The 23,976-nt window shown below is 45.2% G+C and overlaps 1 protein-coding gene across 2 annotated transcripts in view; it reads right to left on the minus strand.

The window, feature by feature from the left end:
• PLXNA4 (plexin A4) overlaps nt 1-23,976 on the minus strand; it is a 449,834-nt gene that overhangs the window by 149,102 nt on the left and 276,756 nt on the right. Inside the window, exon 3 of one of the 2 annotated variants that reach the window (XM_023207833.1) lies at nt 21,912-22,043. In XM_023207833.1, the coding sequence (XP_023063601.1) occupies nt 21,912-22,043 (132 nt within the window). The remainder of the gene's footprint in view (nt 1-21,911; nt 22,044-23,976) is intronic. The other variant, XM_023207834.1, reaches the window with a different exon arrangement.

Below are 23,976 nucleotides of genomic sequence, written 5' to 3' on the forward strand. Positions count from 1 at the left end.
CCTAGCAGGGCAGGAGAAACCACGCTGTTTTCTAAGAAAGGCCAGATAGCATATAGTATATATATTTAAGACTTTGCAGAGGCCATATGGTCTCTGTCTCAACTATGCAACTCTACTGTTGTGGCCAAAGCAACCGTAGACCACACATGTAAATGAATGGGTGTGACCAAGTTCCAATATAACTTTATTTCCAAAACCAGGTGGTTGATCAGATTGGGATTGTTGCTTGCCAGTGTCTCTACTGGGTGAAAAATAGTGCCTGCTGAATTGAGTTAGAAGGATGTCAATTAATAACAAGTGTACCTCACTTTTTAAAAATACCAAATACGACTTGACAAAGTACACAAATGTAGAACATGTGAAAATAGTTATTTTCTATGCAGAAAGTTCCTGTGGCCAAATAACATACAATCTGTTCTATGAACACATGTCAAGAAATAGCCTCTTACATACAACCTGAATTTCAGAATTTTCTCCAGTGTGTAAGATATTGCACAGACACTATCTTTTTGCATGGCACCAGACTTCAGAGGGCAGTAAAAGGGAAAGAATCTGCCTTCTCATTTTAGAGGCCTGAGGAGGGGCTGTGCCAGAGCCTGAGACAAGGGACTGGGAGGTAGATTCTTCTGGATGGGGGCAGCTCAGGCTGTTGGGCTGTCTCCAACCAGTATGTCTAACTATGGGAGGCTTCTGTTCATTTCTTTATTTCTTTGTTTTCATGGCAGAATAAGCTCCAAATTCCAAGGGTCAACTAAGTGCCTACCACCAGCCCATGCATGGCCACAAAAAGCCTTCATGTCATCAGTCAATGCCAACTAGTTAATAATGACCAGCCTCTTCACTAATGGCCCGAGGCAGGGGTCCTCAGGGCAGCAAAGGCCCTAGGAGAGACACTTGCCAGCGGCTGCATGGGGAGAATGGTTTGCAAGAAGCATATCTGCTGGCCACTATCAAGGGCATATCCACCCATGCTCAGCTCTTTAGAAAGGTAGTAATTAGTTTTTTCCCCTTCGATGCTCACAGTGAATGCAGAAGAATCTGGTATTTGGAGAACCATTGGAGTCTGTCCCTCTCATCTTGATTTGCCTGAGGTTTATGTCTATAACTAAGAAATATCAAGACTACAAGGTAGTTCAGGGGTTGTATTCAGCTCCCAAGGAGATAAAAGAAACTTTCACATGTCAGGGCTTCAGGCAAGGAGAGGCCACTGCAAAGGAAGGCTGATCGTGACACAGCTGGCTGTACCACACTGTGTCTCTTGCAGACTGCAGGTGGTGATAACAATGACTGAATAGTAAGCTCCCAGAGGGTATAGAGCTTGTCTTGTGCGTCTTTGGATGTTCTAGCATGAAGACACATGCACAAAGTTACAGGGACAAAGATTTCTAGACCTACAGAGTCCATTGTGGTCAGCTGGAAAGTGCTTCCTGACTGGTGAGTGGTGCACACTGTGATGGGCCAAGGTGTGCCACCAAAGTGAAACTTTCAGCCATTGGGGCAGCTGGAAAATACCTCATTCCCTCTGGTCATTAGCGGACCTCCATCACTCGGGCTAGCTACACAAATACATTCATTTTCCATGTGTGTCTTAACATACTGACAGGTTGGAAAGCACTGATCTGCTCTACACATGAGAAAATTAAGGCTGGGCATGGTGGCTCACACCTGTAATTCCAGCACTTTGGGATGCCAAGGTGGAAGGATCACTTGAATTCAGGAGTTTGAGACCAGCCTGGGCAACATAGTGAGACCCTATCTCTATCAAAAATTTAAAACAAAGAATAGCCAGGCATGATGGTATGTGCCTATAGTTCTCAGCTATTTGGGAGGCTGAGGTGGTAGGGTTGCTTGAGCCTGGTGAGGTCGAGGCTGCAGTGGGCCATGATCATACCACTGCACTCGGCCTGGGCAACAGAGTGAGACCCTGTCTCAATGAAGAAAAAAGAGAGAAAATTGAGACTTGGAAGTCATGGTCTCACAAGTCAAGAACTTGAATCCAGTTAGCTTTACTCTGTGTTTAATACTTTACCTGCTGCTCCATAGCCACCACAGTAAACCGTCAACAAATAACTGTAGAAGGCAAGTTGTTAAGATTGAGAAATCACTTAAAAACTGGTGGAGGGAGAGATGATGACATTAGCATGGCTTGAAATGGGAGCCAGATGCCCAAAGCTGAAGTCAACATATTGCCAGATTATACAAGGCATTCTTCCCTAGGTTAGTGACTTTCATTTTGACCATGACTCATGGAAATAGATATGTTTTACATTGCAACTCAGGGCATACATACATGTCCATATATAGTTTCACAAATAGTAGTTATCCTTACTATGTTTGATGGCCGCTATTCTATTTGACTTTATTCTATTCCATTAAAATAAAATTCTGGTCATGACCCTTTAAATTGGTTTCATGACCCACTAAATTGATTTCTCAACCCACTAATGTGTCATGACCAGCAGTTTGAAAAACACCAGCTTGACCCTATTCCAGCTCCCCTTCCCTCCTCAAAGGCTGGGAGAATGGAAGGTGAACGTGGAGACAAAGAATGAGACAAGAGATCGAGAGACTGAGATAAAAATAAGGAAGAAGCTGGGAGAAATACCAAAAAAAGTGGAGAGGATAAAGAAAAAAATGGAAATTAAATGAGAAAAAGGGAGAAATGAATGAGAAATGGGAGACATAATGAGAAAAGGCAAACCCTGTGCTGACAGATTCATATCCGTGAAAACTGCTCTCAAGCTCCACAGTCATTCTGGCCACATTTATACAAGAATCTTCCCTGCCAGCATTAACGGCCATAGCCTTGATAATGCTCTCTGCCTGTCTGGGGATTTCATATCTGTCAGCACCATCTCAAATTCCTACAGTGACTCTCAGAGAGAATCTTCCATCTATTCCTCAGGAAAAGAAAAGTCTAGAAGGCACTGGGTAGATTACCAAGGAATAGAAACTGACCACACCCACTCTACCCACTCCTTTGCACCGTGGGTTCTATAGACTTTGAGCTGAGTCTACACAACCAACTCTTGGTACAAAAGAGATTGTTTTATAAGGTAACAGAAAAGTGAAATTCAGAGATTGAGGTAAAGTTAATTTATAAAGAAGCTGCACGTTTACATACTCCAATAGCCAGAGGTCTCTAACTGATTTTGACTGCACACTTCATAGTAAAAAAATTCTTTGAGCATGCATCTACAATACACATATATTTATTTACAAACAATATATATGCTCTGCTCATTAGCATCATAGCACTATCAAACCTTTAAAAAATTAGGAAGTGAAGTGAGATAAAGATAAAATAGCATCTGAATTTGTATTTGATTGTATAAAGGAGTGATACAAAACATTTTACTATCACCAAGAAAATTATTATAATGGTAAGAGTGATGTGCTGGAATTGGTTTTATTATTGTTTAACACATTCATTTAGCACTTAGTGATACAAGGCTCTAAGGTCTAAGGTTCAATTTATTTCCATACTTTGTTTTAATGGCTGTCATAACTGAAAAGGACACCTCACATAGATGCAGAGATGCAGAAAAGTGCATTGTTGGCTATGCTGAATAAATCAAGATAGTTTTCTTTTTCAGTCTCATGCACCAATTATGTGAAGAACTGTTGTTGAAATTCAGCTACTAGATTTCCATCTTCTCTGATGTCAATCAGCTCTTTCAACTAATTGGAGGGCACTGAATTTTTATACTTTTTAAACAAAGGGGTCAAAATTCTCTGAAACTCTTCATTTGGAAGATTTTTAAGCAGGTAGGAGATTCTGTTTCCAAGTTTTAAAAGTTTTAAGATATGAATTTTTAAGGTGTCACATTTACTCATTATCGGCAACAAAATCACATAATGATGAAAATATTTCCAAACATTTTTCTTTTCTCCCCAAATGATCTCCCCATGCCATAAATCCTTCTGAAAGTACTTACTTTCTTACCCATTTTGAATGTATTACCTTTATATTGGAGGGAAAGATTATGTGTTTGTTTTTTCAAAGTTACCAGCAAAGTGGCATACCCTGACAGCTGCTTGTTAGAAGTGAAAAGATCAGCAAATGTGGAACATTTTGGTTCTTTTAAAAGAAAAATGATTAATTATTATGTTTCCGTAAGCAGCAGACCTCTTGTGTTGCACAAAAAATTTCCGTGGTCACTTGTACATCATTGCAAAGTATTATAAAGATTTTATTTAAAGGATTGTTTTTATAACATTGATAATATCTGTCACACATAAATTGCAAATTTGTTGTAGTATGTTGAAACTGACTCAGCCAGCGAGGATGCCAGTGTCAAGCCCCCCAAGATGTAGGGTTCCCAGCATCTCTGTGCCTCTCTAATGCACGAATGACTGATGCATAGAGCAAGGGAGGCAGACACTAGCTAGCATCAACTCTATATTGAACACAAGTAAAACCAGATTTCTTCTTTTAAATAAATGTTTTTTTTTTTTTTTTAAAGTTATAGGCCAGGTGCAATGGCTCACTCCTGTAATCCCAGCACTTTGGGAGACCAAGGCAGGTGGATCGCCTGAGTTCATGAGTTTGAGGCCAGCCTGGGCAACATGGAGAAACCCCATCACTACAAAAAATACAAAAATTAGTTGGGCGTGGTGATGCCTTGAGACTACCCTGTATGCCCTGATGCACACCTGTAGTCTCAGCTACTTGGGTAGCTGAGGTGGAAGGATGGCTTGAACCTGGGAGGCAGAAGTTGCAGTGAGCCACGATTGTACCACTGCACTCCAGCCTGGGTGATGGAGCCAGACCTTGCCTCAGAAAAAAAAAAAACAGCAGTAGTTCTAACAGTTTCCCCTTTGCTCCATTGGAGAGTGTACCTTCTTAGCAGCCCTTGGCATCAAAATGCATAACACTAAAGAGGCAAAAGGGAGCTTAGTGTTTTAGAGTTTGGTCTCTGATATTCTGTAACAAAACACTAAATAAATAGCTTCCCCTAGATTACTGTGAAGTTGGGGATATTGGGTCATCAGCATTCAATTTTATTTTATTTATTTATTTTTTGAGAAAGGGTTTTGCTCTGTCACCCAGACTGGAGTGCAGTGGCACCATCACAGCTCACTGCAGGCTCAATCTCCTGGGCTCAAGTGACCCTCCCACCTCAGCCCCCCAAGTAGCTGGGACCTACAGGCGCTCACCGCCACACCCAGCTAATTTTTGTAGAGACAGGGTTTCGCCACATTGCCCAGGCTGGCCTTGAACTCTTGCGTTCAAGCAATTCACCAGCCTCGGCCTCCCAGAGTGCTAGGATTACAGGCATGAGCCACCATGCCCAGTTAGCATTCAACTTTAATTGTGGAAGACAGAGTAATAAATATTTGACAATAAACAATGGCTCGTAAATTAAGAACATCTGAGAAGATGCAAAGTGATACATGAGTTCTCACTGAGAACTATGTAACTGGCAGCAGTAGGAGGTAAACTTTTAATAATAGTAATAAAATGTGTGCCTTTTAGAAAAGAACAGTGAATTAGAGACTGAGATCATGAACTAAGCTCAGAGGTGAGGAAGGCTCCACAGACCTAGGATAGAGAGATACGATCCTAGGCATTTGTGTGAGCATGAGCGAGCCAGACGTCAGTTAGACTCAAAGGCAACAGCTGCCCGGACTTCAAGGAGTAACCCTGAGATTGATGAAGAGAACTCTCCTTTCCCCAAATCGCAAGAATGAAGACCAAGAAGAACTCGGCCTGTGCTCATGACAGAACAGCACACACACAAAAGAGTAACTGGGGTCAGGCCTACAGCCAGAGAGACTGGCCAAGGAAAAGGTAGAGAAAACCAGGAGAGCTGGGAAAAGATAGTTAAGTCTTTCCCAGTGAAGGTTCCACAATGCACAGATCATTCTAGGTACTCCTGGTAACGTGAGTTCTGTGGCCAAATGACTTTGGGAGATACTACTTCCTACATTTGTCATTTGTCATCCCACTCACAGCTCAGAGATTCATAATATCCATTAGCATATTAAATGCACTATAAAACGCTATAGTCAAGATATCCACTTAACTCAAGGGCTGGGCACAGTGCCTCATGCCTATAATCCCAGTGCTGTGGGAGGCCAAGGCAGGAGGATCACTTAAGCCCAGACGGAGCCCAGTCTGCACAACACAGCAAGACCTCATCTCTACACAAAATTTTTAAAAATTTAGCTTAGAGAGAAATGGCACCTGTGGTCCCAACTACTCCAGAGGCTGAGGTGGGAGGATTGTTTGGGCTTAAGACTTCAAGGTTACAGTGAGCTATGATGGCACCACTGTACTCCAGCCTGGGTGGCAGAGTGACAGCCTATCTCTAAAAATCTCTGTATATCTATATATCTGCTCAACTCAGATCTTCTCAAACATATTTGACTAAAGAAAGCTTTTGTTTTTTTAAAAAAAAAAAATCCTGCAGAATTTTGGTTCTAAGAAATAAAGTTTGGGAAATGCTGGACTAACATGCTTAAATCTGGACCAAGGCAAGGACTAGTGGGAGGTCTACACATGTCAAGCTTCACAAGAATATCATTTGTCTCTTTAGAGCCCCACACTTAAATGAAAGTGAACATTTACCTCCCAGCCTGTGGATTAAAAGGTGCTTTGAGGGAATAAAACTTTCTCCAGAGGGCCTTCCTCTCCCACTGAAGGTGATCTCAGGTGTGAGTAGTGGCCCTAGCCAAAGGCCATGTCTCAAGGAAGGGGGTTGGGCACCTCAGTCCACTAGAACACCCAAAGGGCCTTGGAACCTGCGGACTCAGACTATGAGGCCACAGCCAACTGGGAGTGGGGCCGATGGAGTCCTCCTGGTCTGCTCTCTGTCACTCTTGGTGCCAAAAAAACCTAAAATGCCCCAGAGGATACAAGAGTGAGTTTATGAATGTTGGAAGAAAAATATTACAGGTGGCTTTATTTCTTTTCTTTTCTGAAACCGCCCCCTCCCAGATTCAAGCAATTCTCCTGCCTCAGCTGCCCAAGTAGCTGGGACTACAGGCACATACCACCACGCCTGGCTAATTTTTGAATTTTTAGTAGAGACGGAGATTCATCATGTTGGCCAGGCTGGTCTTGAACTCCTGACCTCAGATGATCTGCCCACCTCAGCCTCCCAAAGTGCTGGGATTACAGGAGTGAGCCACCACACCTGGCATAGGTGGTTTTTTTCAATGAAACATAGACATTCTTGTAATAGTCACCAGCATACTGAAAATCATAGAGATGAAAGCTAACCCTGAGTCGTCATTATGTGCCAGGCAATGCACTAAGAATTTTATGTGCACTTTCTTATTTATTCATTGTAACCACCCAGCCAGTGGGCATTAGGATATTCCCATTTTGCCAATGAAGAAACTGAAATATCCGAAGATTAAATAACTTGTCCAAAGCCAAGTGGCAGTGCCAGAATCTGGCAGCAGAGTTGTGATTCTAGCCCTGACCCACCTTCAAGCCATACAGCTTGTAACTGGATAGCCTTCGGCATCAGCTGGAATCCTTTTGGAGAAGGATATATTCTCTACCCGTTCCTCCATCCCTTCATTGTTTTTCTGGACTTTGTCTAAATAAGTATTCAGATAATCTCCCCTCAGCCATTGTGCCTATCTTCAAAACCATCGCATACGTCTCTGAGTCAGTTTCAAATTGATGTCTCCATTGTCTGCTTGTAATATCTGAAATGCACTTGAAAGACTCATATATGTAAATAAATGCCATTTGTCATTTACCCTTTTATACCTATATTGCATTTAATAAAGTCATGTGACATCATTAATGCTAACTAGTCATCTCGAACAAGGGCATAAATTAATGTGCATCTATTTACTTTTGAAAACGTCCCATTGATATTCAAACGGAGTGTAAAATTTACTTAAGTATCAACATTTCTGGTCTGTTTTTCACAGAACTCAAAAGCAAGTCAATCAGTGCTCATGGAATTTAACCATTTCCATTAGGATACCATCCCTAGGGAACAGGGAAGTGGGTTGGAACGATGTGAGTCAACTTCTACCAATACCTGGCCTGTTGAGAGGGGTGAGGTGGTCAAGGCCCACCCCCCACCCACAAGTGAAGATCAGTGGTAGTCTTAAGAAAGACCCCAAAGGCTCCAGCCTCCAGACCAGAGTCCTTGTAATGACCTCACTCAAAAGCGTGAGAAGAATGTACCCTTCAAACTGACGTCTTTTTCTTCCCTGATCCCTAACTCCACAAGAAAGTTGTGTTTCTGGAGCAATTCCCACAGTAGGACCACGCTCAAATTTCAACACGCTTCAAGCTGGAGTTTGCTCTCACTTTACCACTGCAGAGCTTCCAGAACAGAGCCTTCCCTCGGCCCTTCTCTGATTGTGCACAGGGACTGGCTCTGTGCGGGGCATGCAGTGGCGCTTACTAAACAGACATGGTGGGAGAGGAGCTGGAAGCTGGAAGCGAAGCAGCCCTAGTCCTGTCTATCCACCCTGTGGAGTCTCCTTATGTACTGCTAAGTGGACGATGATGGGTGGTTGTCTTTAAAAATGGCACTTAGAGTGCCCCAAAAGTACCAGGACACCGGCACTAAGTTAGGAGAAGGCGCTGTGACTGTCAGGGCAACTGCCGGAGACAGATGCTTAATGGAGTTCAGCATTAGAGAGCTGCCAGCGCTTTCCTTAACCACTGGCCCTTGGGTTTCCTCAGCTTTCCTTCTGCTCCACATCCTCCCTCACCCACCCCTGCTCTACCTCCACATCATAGCTCTTCTCTATTGTGGGGCAGAAAGAAGGAAAATGAGCCAGTTTTCCCTCTGTTCTAGAAGTCCTGGAAGATGAGGGACCAAAAGTTTCTTCAGCTGCCCAATCTGTGATAACTTCATATATCCAATGAAGTTGGACTCAAATGGATTCAGACTTCTTCCCCAGAGTGGAAGCAGAGTTACAGAGAAAAATCCAGAGGCAACATAGCTCTCTCTGATTAGGGTGGGAGACCGCAGCCTCCCAGGCCCCCCATCCCCTGGAAGGCAGTGCTCCTTACTACGAAGGGGGTGTCTGCCTGAGTACTTTCCAGGGACTTTGAGATAGATAGGGGAAGCACAGAATCCTGGGTAGCTGGTACCTGGAGCTTGATTGACCTTTAGCCACCAAGCAGTGGTTTGTCCAGGCTTCCCTGCCCCTAACAAGAATTTTTTTTTTTTTTTTGGACATAGATTCTCACTCTGTCACCTAAGCTGCGGTAAAGTGGCATGATCTCGGCTCACTGCAACCTCCGCTGCCTGGGTTCAAGTGATTCTCATGCCTCAGCCTTCCAGGTAGCTGAGACTACAGGCACACACCATAAGGCCTGGCTAACTTTTTGTATTTTCAGTAGAGACGGGGTTTCACCATGTTGTCCAGGCTGGTCTCAAACTCCTGAGTTCAGGGAATCTGCCCGCCTCAGTCTCCCAAAGTGCTAGGATTAACAATACATTTTCTAATAGTAATAAGAATAATGATAATGATGACAGCAACCACAACTTCCTACTACATGCTAGGCACTTTACATATATTAACTTCAATCCTAAAAGCACTGAAAGAGAGTTATCATCACTTTCATTTTCTACATAAGAAACCAAAGCATGAACTGCTCGAGTGAGTGACTCCAGGTGGCACAGCTGGTGAGTACTAAGGACAGGTATGAAAAGCCAAGTCTGTGGTCTATTAATGACCCCCCTGTGGCCTCCATCCTGCACATGCTTGTGCTTTCTGGTCACCCCCATGGTCTGTCTGAGAGATGCCAGGCCACTGTGGTGATCATACTCAGATGTCAGAGACTTTTGCCTACACCAGTGACCATGTAGTAACACGTCTGTCAGAAAAGAACAGTGGGAGTGATGGGCTGCTTCCCTGCCTACTCCCTCTGTGAGGTGGGGCTGGTGCTTCCCAGGGCTCCATGTACCCCAAGATGCCATAAAGGTTGCAAAGGGGCTCTTGTCCCACCTTGTGTCAGGCTACAACAAAGGAGAAGTAAACCAAGGGACGTCCTTCATGGGGCCGAGGTGGGTTCTGAGTTCTGATCACACCTGCACTGCTCCATTACCCCATCCCCAGAGAGTCCTTCTGCCTTCTAGGGCTGGTTCCGACATCTGAGAGTGGGTGCATCACTTTTTACTGGGAAATCAAGACGATGAATAGTATCTCTTCCTCTCACAGAGAGCTCCCTGTTTCTCACTGGAAGAGGGGGCTGGGGAAGGCACTGCAGAAGGAGCTGAACCCTGGATTCAAGCTCAGCTCCTCTGCCAAACTGCTGTTGACTCTGGATGACCTGCTCCCTCCTTTGTGCTTCAGTTTCCACACTGATCGCAGAAGGAAAGTGCAGCAGGAGTGTGTTGCACCAGATACGCCAGCAGCATTTTCCAGGCCTAAGGTTTTAGGGTGCAGTGGACAATTCAGCACCTACTGACCATAGGAAATGAGGGAGGGAAGTCGCTTCGCCTCTGGTTCCTCCATTTCTGCTGTGGTAAAATGGAGACATCCTGTACCTTGACTGAGAATGAAGTGGGAAGTGGGACTATCTCAATAATGACATTCTGGAACCTTCAGAATCTGTTCCAGACAAATGGGAAGGCTCCCACCTGAGTGAAATTGGGTGAAACACTGAGACAGCTTTTCTGTTTTTGTGAATGTCTGAGGTGGCTCCATTTCCTGTCACTCATTCCTCAGCTCTGTGCTTCAACTTCGCTCTCACAGGAGCTATCAGACACAGGCCAGCCTGGGTGCCAGGAGCAAACGTCCACATGGTCTTGTCACTGTGTCAGCCATCCAAACACTAACTGGAGTGTACAGCTTGGCCCCTGCAGGAGCAGACAGGATGGCAGAGAGACGGCTGCATCACCATCCAGTGCACCTCACGTGAGACATGCCCGCAGACCCAGTGTTGAGAATAGGAATTACTTTCACAGGAGCCCAACACCTTTGGCTGGAGAAAGTATCTTCACAACAGCATCTTCTACCAAATCAATGTCTATAGACCTCCCAGACTGCCAGACTTCACGTCACCTCCCTCAGAACATCCTGGGAGGCAGGGTGGAGACAGGGACGGACACTGAGGCACAAAGAAACAGTAATGACTCCTTCATCACACGGGGGTCCCTGGTGGAGGCACCATCCACTTCAGGGTCCCAAGCCCCAAGCAATGCCGCCCTTTCTTAGACCATGGTACCACCTCCCCATTGAACTATGGCTCCTTCTGAAGCTCACAGCATGGTAAAAAACAATCAGGATGCCTCCTCTCACTTCTACCCTCCAGAGAGGCTAGCTTCACCATCTTTCAATTTCACAACCCCAAACAAAGAACTTGCAAATAAACAGAAGAAGGAAAGGGACAGGACAACTTGGACAGGCCTCCCCTTCTCCTCTTGTATGCCCGTCTGACCTCTCTATTTGAAAATGCAACCCTTTTGCCCCCACAAGGATCTTGACTCTACTTAATCCACTTGATTTCCTTTTCCTGGAGTGTTTATCACCATAAATAGTCTCTGATTATTTCTTAGGTTGGCTCCTTCTTCGCTGCTTCCTTTTGCTAAAATCATAGGGATATGTCACTGTTTCTTCATGGTTGTATTCCCAATGCCTTGACTGGTACTTGGCACATAGTAGGAGAGAGCTTACAGAATGTTTCTTTTTGAAAAAAACTTTATTTTTATTTATTTGTATTTTTAAAGAAGCCATCTCCCTCTGTTGCCCAGGCTGGAGTGCAGTGGCATGACCACGGCTCACTGCAGCCTCAACCTCCTAGGCTCAAGTGATCCCCCTGCCTCAACCTCCTGAGTAGCTGGGACTACAGGTGGACACCACCACACCTGGCTAATTTTTAAATTTTTTCTAGAGATGGGGTTTTGACATGTTGCCCAGGCTGGTCTCAAACTCCTGTCCTCAACGAATCCTTCTACCTTGGCCTCTCAAAGTGCTGGGAATACAGGTATGAGCCACAGTGTCCAGCGAATTAAAAAAAAAAAAAAAAATTAGAGACAGTGTGCCTCTATGTTGCCCAGGTTGGTCTGTGTTTCCTGAATGAATGAATGAATCAGGCCTGAGTAATATGCTATAAAGCAAGGTGGCCCTCGCCACTTCACTACTAGTTTATGCTGGAAAGAGCCAGGCAAGGCTGCCATCCTGGGCAATGCCTATGGGCAGGGGACTCACCTCCAGGCCCACCTCCTCAGACCCCACAGGCGTTCGCATCCTGCTTTATAGCAAGGACTTGAGCACCAGCAGCTCAGGAGGACAGGCTGCAAGAGTCCCCCAGCACCTGGAAGCAGACCCACTGTGAAGAGGAGTCAGTAAAACAAAGGACATCATAAAAGATGGCTTTGGTCCAAACACGGCTGAAACAGATCCCCAAAGCAGAAATGTGTGTTTGAGGCTTCTGGCTTCCAGGCAGGCAAGGGCTGGTATGTGGAGAGGCAGCGACATTGAAATTCATTGAGAAATCTGCCACTTCCTCTGGGCCTATCAAAGAAAATACTCGCCTTGTCTGGGGGACAGCCGCTTCTCCCCTGGTGGGGGTCACTCCAGGGCACCCAAGAACAAGGACTGTCCCAGCTTTGCCACCTCATCTTCTCATTTATCTGCCTCACTGACATTTCCTCTCACCTCCTGCCCATTGGCTTGGCAGGTTTTTATCACATTGGTTTCAGTGTGTATACACATTCCCTCGGGGTTACTGGAATTTTAGTAAATACACACCACACTCATACACAGGCATGCACACACAAAGCAAGGAGGCTAACAGAGAAACACAGACAGGGATAGACACAGGGGAAGGGGTGGGTGTGCATGTGCACACACAGCAGAGAGAGATTCAGAATCATGCAGAAGAAAGAAAAGAGACAGAAATGTAACATGGCTCTGAAAGAGACAGTTAAATCATGACAAAATGACACTGACACCTCACAGTGCACACTCATACACTCCAAGCAGAAGTGTACACAGAACACGGCACTTGCTGCATGAGCTCACACAGGGACCCACGCGTCTGTGATAAGAGAAACCATATCCAGCCTGCAGAACTATATAATTTGCAAATAATCTAATAGCTAACGTTTGCTGAATATCCTTTCTGACCTAAGCTCTTTTACCTGGAATATCTCATTGAATCCTCGCTCACTCCAGGAGATCAATACTGTTTACTAAATCCCCATTTCACAGGTGCACATGGAGGCTGGAGTGACCTGAGCTGGCCTCTGTCTTCAGCTGCCTCACTCACCACCTTCCCCTTTCTCCCCTCCTGGTAGCCCGTCTGGTGTCCTCAAAAACACAAGTCACCTGCCCGTCTCTGGCCTCTGTGCTTGCTGTTCCCTCCGCCTAGACCACTTCTGCCCAGACAATCCCCTCGCACCACTTCACTCTCTTCTGCTTTTTGCTCAAAAGTTCCCTCCTTGGAGAATTTCCCTGACAATTGTCTTTAAAAGGGCACTCACCTCCACTCTTCTGGACATCACCATATTCCACCTGAGTCGGTTTAATTTTTCACTCTGTTCACTATTACCTGATCTAAGCCATTCATTCATTCCCTCATTCTCTCATTCACTAGCTCTCTCTCTGCCCAGAATGTAAGGCCTATAAGGATAAGGACTTTGTATTGCTCCCCATGGAATTCCTGGTAACCTAGAAGAATGCTTGGCTCAGAGCAGGTGCTCAGTAAACATTTGTTGAATATTGAATGAAAGAGGTGCTGAGGGAATGGGTGACACAGCCAGAAAATTGTAGCATTTGTGTGCAGAGATATGCACATGTGTACACACACACACAGAGAAACACACACATACTCCATTCTCTACCTCCATTAGTCATATAATCCTTACCCTGCATGTCAAGAGCTGGCCATTCATTCATCCACTTTACCATCCATTCATCCTACCACATGCCAAGAGCTGGCCTCTTTCAGCATATGGAATGAGGAACACTGGAACCCAAGGAGAGTTTGTTTATTTATTTATTTATTTTTTGAGTCAGAGTCTCACTAGGTCACACAGGCTGGAGTGCGGTGGCGTGATCTGAACTCACTGAAAGCTCCACCTCCCAGGTTGGAGTGGTTCTTCTGCCTCATCCTCCCAAGTTGTTGGGATTACAGGTGCGTGCCACCAGGCTCAGCTGACTTTTTGTATCTTTAGTAGAGATGGGGTTTCACCATATTGGCTAGGCTGGTCTCGAACTCCTAACCTCAGATGACCTGCCCGCCTCTGCCTCCCAAAGTGCTGGGATTGCATGCCTGAGCCACCACACTCGGCCCCAAGGAGAGTTTCAAACAGTGGTGGGGAGTCAAAGTTAGTTGATCTCTCTGGATACTTCTTCAACTATGGATTCATTAACTATTTCTCAGCTACTAAAATGTGATGTGAAATATTTCCCCTGACTGTCAAATGCCTCTTTTCTGCACTCTGTGTCCCCCAGTGTGGTATCAGATAAATCAGAGGGAGGCTGGAGGTGGCAGAGACCAGCATCTCCGTCCACAAAGAAACTAGGGACAAGAAGGGATGAAGGAGTGTTTAGAAGAGAGAGCAGCTGCTGCCCACCAAATGATAAAGAGGAACATTCCTCAGGGGCAGAGGTAACACCCTAGAGCTTGCTGGGTTGCTGACTGAATCACATTTATCTGGTTCTTAACAAAACTCAGAATCCTGCTATCTCTATTTAAGTCTTCAGGCATCATCTCCAGGCCGGAGGTCCCAGCCTCACCAAAATTAGAGTGCTTTCAAAGAAAGGCTGCTCTTCATCACAGAGAGATGAAGTCCAAAGCTCATTCACTCATACTAACTCTACAAGAATATACCTGGCCCCTTCTCTGGATGAGGTCTTCCTCTACCTGCTAGACACAAGAGAGACAAGGTCCCTGACCTCCAGGAACTTATATGCTAATGCATAGAGATGGGAAATAAACAGGTAATTTTCATACTGTGGTGGGCAGAAGTGAGTAAACAAAAACACTTAATAGGAAGAAGTCAAGATGCCAGGATGAGGGACATTTATGTAGGGTGGCCAGTGGAGACCTCTCTGAGGACACGATATTTGAACAAAAACCCCAGGCATGAGGAGGAATCAGCCACAGGAAAAGCCAGAGAGTTGTCACAGCAGAGGAAACAGTGAGCATGCAAGTTCTGCAGCAGGAAGGAGCTAGGCTCAGGGACAGATGGAGGCCTGTTCGCTGGTGCACAGAGAGCCAGGGGCCAGGGCCAGAAAATGAGCTTGCAGAGGTGGAGAGGAGCCACAGGATGGGTCTGAGGGCCATGCCAGGAGCTTGGGCCTTATGCTGAGAGTGATGAGATGCCCCTGATGGTAGGAGGGGTCCATGAACACCCATTCTATTAACTTGGAAAGCACTCACAAGCCTCCTGATTCAGTTGCTCATCTCTGCTCTCTCTTTACCTGTTGTATTAGCCCGTTTTCATGCTGCTGATAAAAACATACCTGAGACTGGGTAATTTATAAAGAAAAAGAGGTTTAATGAACTCAGATTTCCATGTGGCTGGGGAGGCCTCAAAATCATGGCAGAAGGGGAAAGGCATATCTTATATGGTGACAGGCAAGACAGAATGAGAGCCAAGCAAATATAAAACCATCAGATCTTGTGAGATCTATTTACTACATGAGAACAGCAAGGGGAAAACCACCCCCATGATTCAATTATCTTTCCCCAGGTCCCTCCCACAATACTTGGGAATTATGGGAGCTACAATTCAAGATGAGATTTGGGTGGGGACACAGCCAAGCCATATCACCTATCATTGTATTGAACACAACACCAGGACCAAAAGGTCCTTTAGGCTACTGCCCTGCTGCAGATCCCAAAAAGATCAGAGAAGAGAGAGGCTGGTATGTAAGAATGGACAGCATAAAGCACACCATTTTCTACCACCAGTTTTTTATACAGTGATCCCTGTTAGAAAATGTGTCCTTCAATCCAATATAAACCTCTTGGATTATCATCCAGATTGCCACCCTACCATATGTTTAGGACACTCTTCCACTAAGATCTGGGAATACAGATGCTAGTATGTTTCATGGTAGATTTTAGTCTTCAGTTATAGGAGCAGCCAGAGCAGCAGAATTGAAACCACAGCTCTCTTGAGCTCAGATCCATTCAGTCACTCATTCAACAAATGTGTATTGAGTATTTATTAGATGTCAGTGCTGTTCCGGGGGTCTGTGATACGCAAGTAAGCTAAAAAGACTAAAAAACAAAAATTTATATTCTCTTGGAGTTTACATTTTAAATGAGGAAGACATATAATACAGAACAATTATAAGAATCATATAGCAAATAAGAAGAGACTAAGTGCAATGGATAAAAACAGACCCAGGAGAGGAGATTGGGAGTTTATGAGTGTGGGTGGAAGGCAATCTAGTGTTTTACCTGTAGTACTCAGGGGAGGCAGATACCTCCAGAGAATTCCAGGCAAAGGGGAACAACCAGGACAAAGATTCTGAAGCAGGAGCCTGCCATATTGCAGGAGCATCACAGAGGACATCTCTGTGTCCAGGGCACTCTCTCCCACCCTGGCCCTGCAGAGTAGGGGAGGTGGGAGAGTGGCAGGTGATGAGCTTGGACATCTCATGAGGACAGAGCATATAAGGCCCTGTGGGTCTTCACAGGCACTTTGGCCATTGAAAGGATCTGAACAGAGGAATGACACTATCTAACTCAAACTTTTGAAGATTAACTGCTGCATGGAGAAAAGACTGGAAAGACGAAGGTGGAAACAGAGAGAATAGCTGGAGGGCTATTGCGAATATTCAGGCAAGAGACCATGGGGGTTCAATCCAGGTAGGTAACAATGAAGTGGTGAGAAATAGCCATATTCTGGAAATATTCTGTAGAGTTCGTAGAATTTCCTGACATACTGGATGTGGGGTAAGGGATAAAGAAAGGAATCAAAGATAACTCTAAGATTTTTAGCTTGAATGGCATAGTTGCCATCATCTGCCATCATCCCTACCATCTGAGATAGAGAAGACTACAGGTGAGAAGTGCTGGGAAGGTCGATGAGGAATTTGGCTTTAGACATGTTAAGTGAAGGTATCTACCAGATGTCCAAGTGGAGATGTCAGGCAGAAGTTGGACATGTGGCGCTGGGGTTCATTCTAATAGGCTGAGGAATTTTCTCCCCACACTTCTTTGAGTGACCTGTACACAGTAACTCCACCATCTCCAATGCCAGGGTCATCATCTAACACATTTTCATTATAGGACTGACTCAGAGATTGCAAAACCACTGCTCTTCACCTGTTTTTGTGAACAAAGTTTTACTGGCAGATAGTCGTCCCCATTTGTTTAGATGTTATCTATGGCTGCTTTTGTGTTACAACAGCAAAGTTGAATAATGGCAACAGAAACCATATGGTCCACAAACCCTACACTATTCACTATCTGACCCCTTAGAGAAAAAGTCTGTTGACCCCTGGACTAACTTATTGGTATGTAATGTTGTTAACTCACATCTTTCAGGAATATTTAGGTCTTCACTTCACATGAAGAAAAAAAAAATAACAATCTGAAAGTTACTAGATGTGTCTCTTGTGTTATTTGAGCTCTTTGATGGAAGAAGATTATCATGATTATCTTCATTTTACAGATGAGAAAAGTGAGACTCAAAGAAGCTGATTGACTTGTCCAGGGTCATCAGCCAGTGGAGGATAGGTCTGGGTCTTGAATCTAGGTCTTCAGACGTCAAAACCCAGCTACAGCCAATATATCAGTGATTCCCAAAGCAACACACAGATAGATTATGTGTGGATGCAGACACGGAGTTTTAATAATTTTAATAGTTCTGTTTGATTTGTAAGTACATTAGTCATATTATATATGACTGACGTGTTAGATCCATAATAATACTATTTAAGAGACAGTTAAAGTAGGTATCCAAGTTGAAACGGTAAGTTAAAACAAAAACATAATGTAAAATAATAGGACAGGGCAAAAGTCATGACAGTGATGTAACGGGCTAAATTGTTTCTCCCCAAAACTCACACATTGAAGCCCTAACCTTCAGCACTTCAGCATATGGCTGTATTTGGAGATGGGTTCTTCAAAAAGGTGTGTATCAGTCTGTTCTCACTCTGCTAATAAAAATACACCTGAGACTGGGTGATCTCTAAAGGAAAAAGGTTTAATGGACTCACAGTTCCACATGGCTGGGGAGGCCTCACAATCATGGTGGAAGGCAAATGAGGAGCAAAGCCATGTCTTACATGGCAGCAGGCAAGAGAGCATGTGCAGGGGAACTCCCCTTAGAAAACCATCTGACCTCATGGAATGTATTCACTGTCATGAGAGCAGCATGGGAAAGACCTGCCTGCATGATTCAATTACCACCCACAGGGTCCCTCCCATGACACGGGGTAATTACAGGAGCAACAATTCAAGATGAGATTTGGGTGGGACACAGCAAAACCATATCAAGCTGTTTATGTTACAATAAGGCTGATAGAAAGAGGCCCTAATCCAATCTGACTGGTGCTCTTAGAAGAGGCGAGTAGGACACACAGAGAAACACCAGGGCTTTGCTGGCAGAGGAAAGGCCATGTGAGAACATAGTGAGAAGGTAGCCATCTGCAAGCCAGGGAGACAGGCCTCAGAAAAAACAGCCCTGCTGACACTGTGATCCTGGACTTCCAACATCCAAAGCTGGGAGAAAACAAATTTCTGTTGTTTAAGCTCCCCAGTCTGTGCTATTTTGTTATGGTAGCCCTAGCCAATGAATACAAGTGATAGATTACTGACACACAGGAGGTGCTTCCTTTATCTGAAATTCTCTCTTTCCGTCTTACTCTCTGTGGCAGAGAGTACGATCAGGCTGGTTTGTTTGTGCTCATCACAGACAACCTGGGAAGCAGGGAGTGGGTTCAATCCCACCCTTACTCTCTGTGGCAGAGAGTAAGATCAGGCTTCAGTTAGTCTTTCAGTTACTTAAGTTTGAGCTTTGAAATTAACTGAAGCAATAGGTTATCTGTGTTGGCACCTTTCTCTTCCAATTCTGGTTCAATGAAGGCACTGGGGACTCATTCATCAAAAAATTATGAGGGGCCTATTAAGTGAGATTTAGGCTGGCAAGGCATGGGATGCTCTCAAGCTGCTGGTGGCAACAGAGACAAGGAAGTCATCATCACAGCCTGGTCTGACAAGGGCTACTACAGACTTGTCTAACTGCAGGCCAGGAATAACCCAGTGAAGAATGTGACAGTCAAGCTAAGTTCTGAAGGACAAGGAAAAATTAGTCAGATAAGAAAGGAAAGTGCTTTCCAGGCCACGCTGACATCATGGCCAAGCTCTGCCCTTAGCCCGCAGACACGGTGTGCAAAGTGTTCTGACCCATCATGGCTGAGGGAGACCCATTACCTGAAGGAGGCTGGAATTAGTCTTGATGCCCTGGGTCTGGAAAATACCTAGGTGTATTCACCAAGCTGCTTGGCCCTGAGCTCTATTCCACGTGCCCAGTCTGTCAAGTAGGCCTGGGTTCCTCGTGGGCTCTCCCCCGGGACTGGATTTTTGCTCCCTGCCTACCTTGGCCTCACCTGGACTGCTGTGCTCCAACCCAGATGGACCATCTAGAATCTCAATACCAGTCCTTGCCTGACCGTAAGCACAGTGTCTGGAAACTCCTGTCACAGAGTCCTAAAAACAAGAGTCTTTCCATTTAACAAGCACTCCCTCTGTGCCAGCCATAGTTCTAAGTTTATTATATGCATATCTCATTCAATTCTTGGAACAAAACTATCTGATATTATTGTCACCTACATAGGACAGTAAAGAATGCTGAATCTTAAGGAGGTTAGGAACTTATCAGAGACTACATTTAGTAAATGAGATTTAAGATGCATGCTCAGTCATTCCAATGGCAACACCTGCGGACTTAATCATTGCACTGTTCTACAAATCTCCACCAAGAATCCACAAGTCCAGTGGAGACCACTGTCGGCCCAGGTGTTAGGGCTTTGAAATGGTCATTTGGGTGGCAGGCCAGTCTCCCCATCTGCATGGAGCAGCCCTGGAATGGATGAATGCCCTGGCTCTATTCATTCCTGCCTTCCTTTCCAATGTGCCCATAATATGGAGTTCTCAGGGTGCCTCATTGCCAAGCCTGAATGGGTATTGACCACATTACCCATCCAAGGGGAAATAGCCGAGAACAAGGAGGTGAACAAGGAGTCAGAAGGGCCCCTCCCGGGAAGGAGTAATGCTCAGAATCCTGACTCAGTTCTCAGAGGGGGCTAATAACTCATATTATCAGCTTATGCTTTTTTAAAAAATTTCTCTTTATTTTTTTAGAGACGAAGTCTTGCTATATTGCCTAGGCTGGCCTTGAACTCCTGGCCTTCCAGCAATCCTCCTGCCTCAGCCTCCCAAGCAGCTGGGATTATAGGTGCAAGACACTGCACCTGGCTCCATTTATATTTTCCATCTTTGAAAGTCCTCTTATGTTTTAAGTCCCAGGTTCAGAAATGCTGGCTTTCAGATCAGGTAAGAAATCCTGAATATTCAATGCCTTGTGAGGATCTTCTCCAGACGATTCATGCCACCAAGGAAAGCTGCCTCCCCTCAGCACCTAGGGCCTCAGAGGTGGGCTGGGAGTGGGGAGTTTGGAAGCTGTTATAAAAGCAAGGAATGTAGACAAATGGGAAGCCTTGTGCCCAGCTGCAGGCTCCATCTTGGTAGTCTCTCCTCCGAGGAAAAAATACTCCACTTTCCACCCCACCTTGGGAATGAGACCATTCCCAAGCCGTGGCAGCCTCAACCAGGGCACAATGGGTCCCAGTGTGGCTAAAGTTGGGAGAACGGGGAGTCCGACACGAAGAGAAGATGTCATCGAGCTCTTGGGGAGGGCAGAGCTCCTGTGACTGCTAAGGCATAATGCACAAGCCCCGTGGGTGGCATAATGTGGAATTCATCTCCCCCACAATGCCGAGAGGGTCCAGGCAGAACAATCCAGACTCTGTTAGCAGGGTCCTCCAGAGAGTTCAGGCCACGCTGACGAGGATGAAAAAGAGGAGAGATCTGCCCCTCATGGCTGCTGCTGCCACTCAGAGCTAACGCATACATATTCATGGGCTGGAGGGACAGCTCTAGGGAACGACCCATCCTCCACAGAGGCCACAGGGCAGAGGTACGGTGGTGCTGCACCATACTTGGGGTGGGCTGTGTGTTGTGAGGCGGAGCACTCCAGGCAGTGAATTAGAGGACTCCAGGAAATACCCTTAAATACATGGATGTCCAAGGTGAAACCCCTTCCTTTGCCTGCTGCAGATATATGACTCCTGGCCTGAGCTCAGAGACTCCATAAAAACTTACTTCCTTCTCAGCTCAGTTTGAGAACCAAGCCCAGGTTTTCTACTTCCTACTCAGCATCAGTAAACCTGCACCATATCTGTTCTTCTCGGGCGGGCTCCGTGGCATTTGTTGGAGTTTCCACAAGGAGTTGTATGTACACACAAAAGTTCAGGCCGTGCCCTACCTCATCATATCTCACCACACAGACTCTGTTTTCTGGGTCCTGACCATGGTGTTCCCTTAACTAGGCTCTTCTGGCAATAAATCCTTGCCTCCCACAGGCTTCTGGGGGCCGGAAGGTGACTTTGGTATGAGATCACATTTTGTATAGGGAAATCTGGACCCACAATTTGGACATCTGTATGACGTTTCTTCAAAAGAAAGCAAATGTTGGCCCTGAGCGTATACACATGATTTTGAAGTTAGTGGATTTGTTCTAGAGTCTTCAATATTTTGATACTTTAAATGTTTCTTTCCTGTTTCAGAACACCAAGCCTCAGTCCCCAGGCAGCAAAACTGAAAAGATACACACTGCGCCAAATAAATCAAATCACCTCTCTGCAGCTGGCCTCCTAAGGTTTGTACTGAGCCACAGGCTAGTATTTAGCTGTAAGACAAATGTCTAGCAGAGCCCAAAGAGCCTTACCTGCCTCTCTGACATGATGTAGAGTTGCTCGTGGTCCTTGGAGAAGGCCATATCCCGGAGGACTGGGCCAGGATCCACCACCTGCACCGTCTCATACTGGAGAGCGTTGCCCCTGGGTCCATCCACCCGGATCTGTGGAGAAGAGGAGGAGAGTCAATGTGAGTTCAGATCCTGCACTGCTCGCAGTCAAACTTCAGCCAGAGACCCTGTCAACAGCCGAGGGAGAGAGCATGAGTTCTGTCTCTACAGTGCTCACAGGCTAAAGCCAAGGAGTGGAGTGACATAAGCTCACCAAGGGCCTCAGGATGGGAGTGGCAGAGAGGGAAGCTGGGGACCAAGCTGGGCTTCACCAAGAATCCAGTCTTGATCTCCCTGGTTTCCTCTGCCTCAGGCTAAAGCATTTGATGCCTTTCTTGCTGGTCTTTGGAGAAAAAGATGAGGCTCTGAGGCTTGGAGGAACAACATGTAATTGAAGCTGCCTCAGATCAGAGTGTCACTTTGCATTGGAAAGGCGATATTATTTGCTGCATTTGTTAGCAGAAAAACATGTCAGTGTAAGGAAGGGAACTGCTACCCAGATGTCATTGCTGTACCTTGAAGGGGAACCAGGCAGGGGGCCAACCCCAAAGGTTTCACACTAAGGGTCTCTTTTTGGCATTGAAATAGTGGCTTATACTTATAACATTAGGTCCTGAAACCTTCTAGAGATTTTGTTCACGTCCCCAGGGAAGGGGATGAGGGAATTACAGAAAATGTGCTTCAGGCATGAGTCATCCACAACCTTCTGCAAACACTCAGCTGAGTAGATCTTCCCCGGCCATCCACAAGTTCTTCCTAGAAATGCTGGGACAGCTTAGAGACAATGGAAAGAAGACTTCTGCCCACATGCCCCATGAATGAGAACTAACCTAGAAAAGACATGAGCTTTACAACCCTACATGATGCTCGTCTGGCCTCTGGATGTTGGCCAAGGTCTCTGGAACCATCCTGTACTTGAGTGCATAGACCCAACATGAATGACCACTGCACAGTGAGTGCTAATAACACCACTCCCATAAATCAGGAACAAATACTATTGACAGTGTGGTTAGGCGAGAGCTAGGGGATCACCACACTTCCCCGCCACACACAGGACTGTAAGATACACATAGTGTAATTTTAGAGATTTCAACAATAAAGCTAAGGAAAAAGAATATATTCCAAATATTCCCATTAGGCACTCTTATTTTTAATTTTTAATGTGTAATTTTTAACCTCTCACAAGATCAAGGAGAATAAAAGAGGCATTCTGAGGAACTAAATTACAGAAAGAACACCACATTAATGACAACTGACCACACCAGGTCCCCCAGAAGGCTCCCACCTTTCATTTCTCTTGAGTCCATGAACTCTAATATCAGGTTATTTTGTGGTTTATTTGCTTGATTTTAGGTTTGTTCTGGACTCTGATTTTTAAAATTTCCTTTTAAGCCTTATTTTTAAGCTTCGTGGACATCAGGTACTGGGAGATGGTTTTGCACATAATTCTCTATTGGTGTAATCCTCTCAATCCCGTGGGTTTAATGTTCATTCATCGCGGCTCATGTGCCCCTCCAGCATCCATTCCACCCTCTCCCACCTTTTGGGTGGGATTGAACCCGCTCCCTGCTTCCCAGGTTGTCCATGATGAGCACAAACAAACCAGCTTGATCTTACTCTCTGCCACGGTGATTAAGAGAAAATAGGCTCGAGTCAATCAACGTGAATCAGAGCAAAGCAGGGACTCATGGTAGAGAGAAGAGACCGTATTTCCTAACTCTCAAAGGGGTAAAATGAACTTGGAGCTCAAAGATCTGTGGGCAGCCCTCTCCTAACAAGGAAGGGAGCTGGAACCAGGGCAGGTCAAGCACAGAGATGGGAAAAAATTGGTCTTTGGTGACATTGCTGAGCCACTGAATCAAAGTAACCCCAAAGCCTGCCTGACATTGGGACTTTCTAGTTACTCCAGATATTTTCCTTATGTTAAAGTAATACAAAGGTTTTTTTTTTTTTTTTTTTTTTTTTTTTTTTTTTTTTTTTTTTTTTT

The sequence above is a fragment of the Piliocolobus tephrosceles genome, chromosome 8 (genome assembly GCF_002776525.5).
Source record: "Piliocolobus tephrosceles isolate RC106 chromosome 8, ASM277652v3, whole genome shotgun sequence".
Taxonomy (NCBI): domain Eukaryota; kingdom Metazoa; phylum Chordata; class Mammalia; order Primates; family Cercopithecidae; genus Piliocolobus; species Piliocolobus tephrosceles.